This window comes from Elaeis guineensis, chromosome 3 (genome assembly GCF_000442705.2).
Source record: "Elaeis guineensis isolate ETL-2024a chromosome 3, EG11, whole genome shotgun sequence".
Lineage (NCBI taxonomy): Eukaryota > Viridiplantae > Streptophyta > Magnoliopsida > Arecales > Arecaceae > Elaeis > Elaeis guineensis.
Genome location: NC_025995.2, coordinates 97,920,921 through 97,930,062, shown reverse-complemented (window position 1 = coordinate 97,930,062; position 9,142 = coordinate 97,920,921). Strand labels below are relative to the sequence as shown.

The 9,142-nt window shown below is 43.9% G+C and overlaps 1 protein-coding gene and 1 non-coding gene across 3 annotated transcripts; both read left to right on the top strand.

Annotated features, from left to right (window-relative positions):
* The first annotated feature begins 4,842 nt into the window (after window positions 1–4,842).
* Window positions 4,843–4,915, top strand: TRNAR-ACG (transfer RNA arginine (anticodon ACG)). The gene has a single exon. It is a non-coding gene; the product is annotated as a tRNA-Arg (tRNA).
* A 538-nt stretch (window positions 4,916–5,453) lies between these two features.
* On the top strand, window positions 5,454–8,631 carry LOC105041622 (annexin Gh1). Of its 2 annotated transcripts, XM_010918587.4 has the most exons (5): window positions 5,454–5,626; window positions 5,733–5,878; window positions 5,966–6,184; window positions 7,003–7,215; window positions 8,059–8,631. In XM_010918587.4, the coding sequence occupies exons 1-5, from the start codon at window positions 5,551–5,553 to the stop codon at window positions 8,350–8,352; spliced, it is 948 nt and encodes a 315-aa protein (XP_010916889.1). In that variant the 5' UTR covers window positions 5,454–5,550; the 3' UTR covers window positions 8,353–8,631. The 2 variants fall into 2 exon arrangements, with proteins under 2 accessions (XP_010916889.1, XP_073110203.1); XM_073254102.1 differs by lacking the exon at window positions 7,003–7,215.
* The last annotated feature ends 511 nt before the right edge of the window (window positions 8,632–9,142 follow it).

Below are 9,142 nucleotides of genomic sequence, written 5' to 3'. Positions count from 1 at the left end.
TGGACCGTCGCATGGATGCCTTGCGGGGAGGCATCAAGCAAGGAGTGAGTGCCGGAGGAGACGGTCGGAGACGGCTCCGTTGAGCGCTCCTTTAAGAATAAGGGTACTGCGAAGACACAGGCCCCTTCCTCTAGCGCCAATCCTATTGGTGCAAAAACCCGCTTGCATCGGAGAAGCTGGAGTCGACGAAGTCACGGTCGCCGTCGGGACCTGCAAAGGAAGTCTAAACCGGAGGTGGGGTTGCTCCGGCAAGACCCTCCGACGCTCAAGTCAGTTCTCTGCCTCAACAAGAATGGAGTGCTCGAACGGAGAATTTAGCAGAGTTTTGAGGTAAAAAATGAGAGCTTATAGAATAACGTATCTGGGGTCTCCCTTGTATAGGCGGTGGGCTCAACAGACTGATAGTGACGTTCATAACCGTCTCGTAGTGGGCTGCCCTCCATCAGGAGGAATTTGCTGCGAGAAGTAGTGGAGTAGATCCGTGGCCCTCACTGCAGCGCGCCACGTGGAGTCTGCTGCAGGGAGTGGAGCGGCGTCCGTTGTCGTGACTTGCCAGTGGATGGAAGGATCGCGCAGTATCCGTTACAGGAGGTGGAGCAGGATCGTGATCATTATAGCGGCCTGCCCGAGAATAATGGAGCCACGCGGGGTCCGCCGCAGGAAGTGGAGCAGAATCGTGGCCGTCATAGCGGTCTGTCAGGGGATGATGGAGCTGCGCAGAATCCGTCGCGGGAAGTGGAGTAGGATCAAGGTGGTCGCTGGGTTGCACCAGAAAGTACAGGTTCGTCGGCCGAAGTTCGGCAGTGGTCGGAACTGGTGACGGAGCCTGGCTCCTGCAGGATCCCGGGCGGAGACCTCCCTGTAGTTGAGGTTATGGACGGGGCCCGGCTCCCGTAGGAGTCCTGACGGAGTCCTCCTTGAGGCCGGGGTCGTGAACGGAGCTCGGCTCCTGTAGGAGTCCTGGCGGAGTTCTTCTTGAGGTCGGGGTCGTGGATGGAGCTCAGCTCTCATAGGAGTCCCGGCGGAGTCCTCCTTGAGGCCGGGGTCGTGGACGGAGTCCGGCTCCCGTAGGAGTCCGGGCGGAGTCCCCCTTGCAGTTGAAGTTGTCGGCGGAGTCCGGTTCCCGTAGGAGTCATCCTGCAATCAAAGTCAGGTGCGGAGTCCGGCTCCCGTAGGAGTCCGGACAAAGCTTACCGGTAGCCAAAGCTGACGACGGAGCCCGGCTCCCGTAGGAGTCCGGGCGGAGTTGTTCTGTAGTCGAAGCTGACGACGGAGCCCAGCTCCCGTAGGAGTCCGGGCAGAGTTGTTCGGTAGTCGATGTTGGCGGCGGAGTCCGGCTCCCGTAGGAGTCCGGACGAAGCCTGTCTGTAGCCGTTGGAGTCGAGGGCGAAGCCCGGCTCCCGTAGGAGCCCGGGCGGAGTCTTCCTGCAATTAAAGTCAAAGGCGAGGTCCGGCTCCCGTAGGAGTCCGGACAGGGCTTACCAGCAGTTGATGTTGAGGACGGAGCCCGGCTCCCGTAGGAGTCCGGGCGGAGTCTACTTGCGGTTGAAGTTGTCGGCGGAGTCCGGCTCCCGTAGGAGTCCGGACGAAGCCTGTCTGTAGCCGTTGGAGTCGAGGGCGAAGCCCGGCTCCCGTAGGAGTCCGGGCGAAGTCTTCCTGCAATTAAAGTCAAAGGCGAGGTCCGACTCCCGTAGGAGTCCGGACAGGGCTTACCAGCAGTTGATGTTGAGGACAGAGCCCGGCTCCCGTAGGAGTCCTGACAGAGTCTACTTGCGGTTGAAGTTGTCGGCGGAGTCCGGCTCCCGTAGGAGTCCGAACGAAGCCTGTCTGTAGCCGTTGGAGTCGAGGGCGAAGCCCGGCTCCCGTAGGAGCCCGGGCGGAGTCTTCCTGCAATTGATTCTGTTGAGAACTTCGGCTGTGGGTATTTTATACCCAACATTAACCATTAGGCAGCGATGATTCTCTAGCATCGATAATTGTTATTTTTGATTAAAATTGCTAATTCACCTATTTTCTCTTAATGGTTATTGTCCTTGATTCTAGTATTTGATCATTTTTCTTTAATTTTTATATATATATTTTTAATTCTATAGTTATATTTTATCATATTCTATCTTTGAAATTTAGCAATCAGCATGTACTTTGAGTACTTACCATTTTTTTTTTTTAAGATGGGAGTTGGAGGGGGGGCGATTCAGAGCATCTACCTTCTGTGGGCATGACCATAGAGCCCCAACTTCTCATTGGAGAATATTCAATTTAGAATCGAATTTAGATGAATAGGCGGCCTCCTCCCTAGAGCCGTCAAAACGGACCGGTCCGGCCCATGGAGGGCCGGCCCTTCACAAATCGGGCCCATTAGGGCCGGGCCAAAAAAGCCCTTTTGATAAATGGGCCATCAAATAGGCGGCCCAGTCCTAGCCCTTATAAGTGAACGGCCTAAACAGGCCGACCCTTATAGCTCACCAAAAAAATTAAAATAATTATAAAAATTAAAAAAATTAAAAAATTATAATAAATTAAAAAACTCTCAAACATAATACTTCATCAAATAAATAAATAAAATCAATCCCTACATCAAATTTTAAAACACCAAAAGTAAATATGAAAAAACTCTAAAATTTTTGTAATAATATCATAATCTCCATTCTCCATAAGAAAAAACATCACAGACTAATTAAACTCCACAAAATCAAAACAAACCAAAAAGTAATAAATATTGTTCAAATAACATTGAGTCCAACTATTGAAATTCAGTCCCTGTTCTTAAGATTTTTAGTAATGACTAATGAGACATATAAATGAGAAAAATAATATTTTAGAAATAATTTATTATTTATTGATTACTTTAAGTGGTTAAGTTATTTTAAAATATTTTTTTTAAAAAAAAATGGGCTGGCCTGCGGGCTAGACGGACCAGCCCTTCACGGGCCGGGCCATAAACGGATCGGGCTAAAAAGCTCTTTTGTTAAACCGGCTGCTAAAACACTGGCCCAGCCCTACTATTTTAAGGGCCTAAATGGGTCGGCCCGCGGGCCAAGGCCCGTTTTGACGGCTCTACTCCTCTCCACCATATGGATGAGCCCAACGGATGAGTATATCATTCCAGTACTACCGAGGGCCAACGAACCAAATATTATTTTCAGATGTTGTATCCGAACCGTCGGAATATGCTCCATTCGATAGTCATTCACGTCCTAGTATTTCATCGCAGTCCGATATTCATCGTGATTCGAATTCAGATCACGTCGTTGAAAATAAAGATCCGTTCCATTGGCCTGCCACTATATATACTTTGAATACTTACCACTCGGCCTAGTCCAACCGATGCTCTTTAGCTGCTGGCACTCAACCTAATTTTATATAGCACAATCTGGCAATTTGATCCCCTTATGCATATTTTTTGGATTATCTTCTAACCATCATTCGGTCTTCCTCAAGTTTGGCTACATGGCATCATCTTAATTGATATTTCATGCCTCTCATTATGATGTGTCGTAAGCAGATCTATCCAACCCTCTTGACTTGGGTTGGACTCTACTCGCGTCATGCTAAATCAGGTCTTAATGCTTGGCCTAATCTCGTCGAGCAATGAGTTGACTCACGGAGTTTTTTACTCCCGACAGAGCCCTTGATTTCTTGCCAAAGTGGCAGGATGTGACACCATTCGAGCAAGTGATTGATGATTTTTTTTCGAGGTCATATCATTGTCTTATTTGTTTGAAGTCAGTGCTTGTGATTGGCTCAAACAAATGATAAAGTATTATTTCTATAAGCCATGCATAGGATGCCAGGCGAATTATGTTTTACTGAAATTGAAATATTTTACTCTTATGCGAGTGTCAAATCATCAATCTATTTGATTATAAATATCAAATTTTAAACTCAATATACAAGGCACGACTACTCGATGTAGCTATTGAAATGTTTTAGTCTCGAAGGTGGTTTCAAGCATTTAAAAGAATTCATATATTTTCTAAAATATCATTTAGTTATTTGTGATTTTTATGAATTTGGTGAACCACATATCGAGTTGTGTAAAACAACTCATGCGAAAAATAAGGTGCAAAATCAATTTTCAGGTTACACAATTTATTAGGTTTTCCAAAACAATTTTCAAGAGGATACTGAAATCGTGTTTTCATAAAACTCAAATCTTTTGGATTTTGTTGAGCTTCAATTTAGCAAAGCTGGATAACCATCCAAATTTAACCCATGATTTCATTAATTTGCAATGAAATTTTATAATGCCCTTAAATAAAGGAGATGAAATTTCCATCTCTGGGCAAATTGTGTTTTATGTCCTCAATCACCTCAAGATTTTTGTTCTTTGAACTTTTCTTCTTAAAAGCTAGATGTATCAAAAGTGGCGCTGACTTGAAAATTTTATTAACCATTTTTCTCGCAAAAAGAGTAGAAATCATGATTTTTTAATTTGAATATTTTATTTCTATACTTGTTTTCAATACTTTCACATTGCATCTGCGTTCTAAGACTTATGCTTCTACTTACACACTTGCAATACCTTCTAGTGGTTTTTAACGACAGGAGTCTTTATTAGTTTGTTACACATGAATTAGATCAAAATCACAGGATGAAATCTGGGTTTGGATTTTTGTTTTCATGACCTGTATTTTTTTTTTTTTTTTTTGTCATTTGAATTTATTTACGCATATCTTACATATTATTGATCAGTAGGAAGTTTTTTGATAAACGACCGTGATCTCGTTACACTCAATGCTCTTTACCGATCCAGGCCGAAGTATTTCACATCGGCGTCAATGGCAGGGAACAGAAAATCTAAAATATTGGATTTGTGTTGGGGACGTCAAGGAAACACAGGACTCCATGGCCCAATGGATAAGGCGCTGGTCTACGGAACCAGAGATTCTGGGTTCGATCCCCAGTGGAGTCGGCTCTCTCTTTCAAACTTTCAATTATTTTGTCCTGTTACCGACAAATAAGGACATAAAATAGACAGCGATAAATCATTTCGTCGTTTTGGTAAGTGCCAGTAGCAAAAAACTTTGCGAAAAGAAATGAAAAAGAAAAAACAGATGGTCCTGCTGTCCACCCACCATCAACAACACCTGCACCATACCTTCAGTCTATCACATGCCATGTGGTGAGTGTGGACTTGGGTGTCGTTTTTCAAGTGACTAAACTCTAGACGAAATCCCAATGATGATCCTTCGGGCCCTTCGCGTGCACCGCCCCCAGTCCCCGCGTAAACGCGTTCACGCACGCCGGATGCATGAACACAAAGTCCCGCCCCGCATAATAATCACATATGCGAAGAAATATCTACCGTCGGCACACATCTAATCGCCACGTGTCTTGCGTTGTACGACTTTTTTTTTTTTTTTAAACTTTTGACCCCCACGTACCGGTTGACTGCCTGCGCCCTTCCCGCATATATTTCTCCATGTCCCCGGCCCTGCCAACCTTTTAAAACCCGCTCCCCTTTCACTCCCTCCCCCATCACCGTCTCTGTCTTCCTTCTTTGGATTCCTTCGGCTTCCTCTCAGGCCACTGTTTCCGTAAGAAAGGATGTCGACACTCTCGATTCCCGTTTCCGTTCCGTCCCCCTACGACGACAGCGAGCAGCTCCGCAAGGCCTTCGAAGGTGCCTCATTTCCCCCCTTCTCCTCCCATGCGTCTTCTCCATTTCGGATCTCAAGATCGCAGCTGGGGTTAGGGTTTTGATCGATCTTTTTTGGATCTCTTGGCAGGATGGGGCACGAACGAGGGGCTGATCATCGCCATCCTGGCCCACCGCTCCGCAGCCCAGCGACGCCAGATCCGCGACGCCTACGCCCAGGCCTACGGCGAGGATATCCTCAAGGCCCTCGAAAAGGAGCTCACCCGGCACTTCGAGGTCTTCTCTGTTTCTTGTTTCTTCTCTCAAAGATCTCTCTCCTTTTGTTCCTTCTCTTCTTTGATATGTTTCTTGATCTGGAAACAGAAAGCCGTGCTGCTGTGGATGCTGGACCCCCCGGAGAGGGACGCTGTGCTGGCCAACGAGGCCTTGAAGAAGTGGTCCTCCGGGAACCGCGCATTGATTGAGATCTCCGTGACGAGGACTTCTGACGAGATGTTCGCGGTCCGGAGAGCGTACCATGCTCGCTTTAAGAGATCGCTTGAGGAGGACGTCGCGGTCCACACCAGTGGGGATTTCCGGAAGGTAACTCACCTCGCTGATCACTGGGCCTGTCTTTGATCTGATTGATCTGAGGAATCAGTATGTTTTTTCCTCTTCTTTTTGGGTTAGTTGCGTTGAACTTTTGATTTTTAATCCCATTTCGTTGTGTGTGTATTGTGTTGCAGTTTTAGTGTACGTATATGATTTTTCTTTCTCCTCAGAATTTAGGAAAAAAAAAGAATTTGATTTCTCATTTTGGTTTTGGTTTTTTGGTCGTTTTTAGGAGGATAATTAAAATGAAGGTGGTTAAAAAATAAAATAAGTGGCTGCCGTTTCTCCTTTTAAGTGTGTTTATCTGCACGCGTTAGGGTTTCTATAATTGGGTGTCCCGAAGGGTCATCAACCGTTACGATATACATCAGCTATTAATGCTGCGATTATTGATTATTAAAACAGGAAATAACGGGTGATAATAGTAAAATAGCATCATTATTTCACAAAATAGCAGTTCAGTGTAATTTAAGTGGTACCTTATTAATTAATGGTGGAAAGATTAAATAATAGCTGTTAATATTATTATATAATGGACCCTTGAAAATATTACTGCCATTATACTGATTCGCCATCTCGGGAACCTTCAAAGTCATTAGACACTGATATCCTGCATCTCATCATATTTTGTTAAATAGATGTCTGCAGTAGTTTCGTTATCGTCGTTTAAATTCATGGTAAGTAGTTTTACTGTTTGACGCCATTTTATTTTCCTTAGATGGGGAAGAGGTAGATATTGGGAAATTTTCAGAACAATTATACTTCTGATTTTACTTGGGGAATTATTGAGCAATGCTAGTTATGTCCAGCTTCTTGTGCCACTTGTAAGCTCGTACCGCTATGAGGGGCTTGAAGTGAATGCATCACTGGCGAAGTCAGAGGCTAAGATGCTGCATGAAAAGATAAATGACAAAGATTATGGCAATGAAGAAATCATTAGAATTCTAACTACAAGGAGCAAGGCACAACTGCTTGCAACGTTCAATGATTACAACAATGAATTTGGTCATCCAATTAACAAGGTATTTACAACCATTAAAACAATAAAATTATCTTTTTTACTGTGGTTTATATTTATACTCTGTTCTCATGAACCGTAGCATGCTAGAAATAAGAATAGGTCACTTCACTGAGGCCCAATACTTGTGCTGGCTGTGATCTGTCTCAACTGCTTTGCCCATGGCCAGAATAACACACGGGAAGCCTCTGTTTGGGTGCCATCTGCCTTTTATTAATTCTTGATTTCTCAAATTTATTCTGAATTTTCTTAGGTCCTGCAATTTCTTCACTCACCGGCCCATACGTATTTCACCTCCTTTTTTAGGCTTATGCATTCTTCACTTGAGGAACCAGTTATATTTCTTTCTTTGGGAAAATATGGTGGGAATTCCTGCTTGAGGGTTCTGGGACCTCTCTCCTTAGTTCACGCACTGAGGACAGAGGTGCAGACCAGTGGACCAGCATATGGCCAGTTATATTTATATATATATGGCTATCATATTACTGCTTTAACTTCTAAAATTGCAAATATATTACCATTTAATGTACTCCATTAATACTTCACTAGATTTATCTTAGTACCACGAAGACTTTAACCTCGTAAATTAGGTGGATGCTGAAACCTCGTTAAATTACACATATTAGTATTTTCTGATGATCACACAGCATCTCATAGCATGTTTTGCACTGTCTTTGTGCCCAAATTTTGTTTAATAATTGTGGTCAGAATAGGAAGAAAGGCCTTCTCCTTTTCAGTGGAGTACAAACAAATGTAGGTGAGCAAAAGCTGCAGTGCAACTAAAAATGAAATATGCATCTTAACACAGATTGCCGATTTAGACCTATATTGTTGCTTGTATTCTCAGGACTTGAAGGCTGATCCTAAGGATGACTTCCTCTTTGCACTGAGGAGCATCATACGTTGCATCATTTGCCCTGAAAAATATTTTGAGAAGGTCATCCGACTTGCAATCAACAAAATGGGGACAGACGAGTATGCTCTTACTCGAGTCATAACCACTCGTGCTGAGGTGAATATGAAACAGATAAAGGAGATCTACTACAAGAGAAACAGCGTGCCTCTGGAACGCGCCATTAAAAAGGACACCACTGGAGACTATGAGGACTTCCTGCTTGCATTGATAGGAGAGGATGCCTAAGCTCTTTCGAGGCTCGGTACCTAGCATCTTGGTAACCCAGTATATTCCATTATGTTCCTTTTGTGTGAGGGAATAGTGTCTTGGTTTGCCTTTGAGTGAGTGTTGCCATGTTTTGGGTCTTATGACATGCCAAGGTACAAATAAAGTGCCCATGTGCCTAGCATTAAAGTTGAAGTGTGTGCATGTACTTATTTTCAGTTTTCTGTTGGCGTTGTTAGATGTGGGTTTGATCCACCAAGATGCTGAATATCTGAATCTATCTTGTGTTTGACCAATAAATGCTTGTTTTAATTAGTTACAGGTACTGGAAGAGAGGTTTGCTTCCTGTGGGATCATGTATTGGGGATATGCCATGTCTCACAACCTAGAATTAATTGTTTTCCAAACTTTTGGAGCAGACATCAAGAAGTATTTCAAAAAATAGGGCTACGGGCAGGATAGAGGTGGAAGGATGTATGCAATATTGAAAGGAGCAATGCTCGTTTCAAAGGCATTTTTACTTGGACTGCATAAATTCATTAACAACTCGGGGGATTGTTCTTTCACTGCCTTATCTTTCTTCTGTCACTATTTGCAAGTTGGTTTCAGTAAAAATAGAGCGTATGAATTTTGCAGCTGATCAACCGGTTGGTCTTTATATTTAATTGATTTGCATACCTTTAACAGTTAAACCTATCCTGGTGTTAGTGGTGTTACGACCCTTGACTCTCCGACAAACTTTGGCTAACAAGATGAGTTGGCAAATGCTGGCAGCAATTACGTGAGCCCGATGTTTTCGTATATTTTCCTA

Bases quoted from the DNA above. Each gene is read 5' to 3' on its own strand.
- LOC105041622 (XM_010918587.4), top strand. From the start codon at position 5,551: ATGTCGACACTCTCGATTCCCGTTTCCGTTCCGTCCCCCTACGACGAC. The intron at 5,879-5,965 runs GTCTTCTCTGTT...ATCTGGAAACAG, and splicing joins AGCTCACCCGGCACTTCGAG to AAAGCCGTGCTGCTGTGGAT. The intron at 6,185-7,002 runs GTAACTCACCTC...AGTTATGTCCAG, and splicing joins CCAGTGGGGATTTCCGGAAG to CTTCTTGTGCCACTTGTAAG.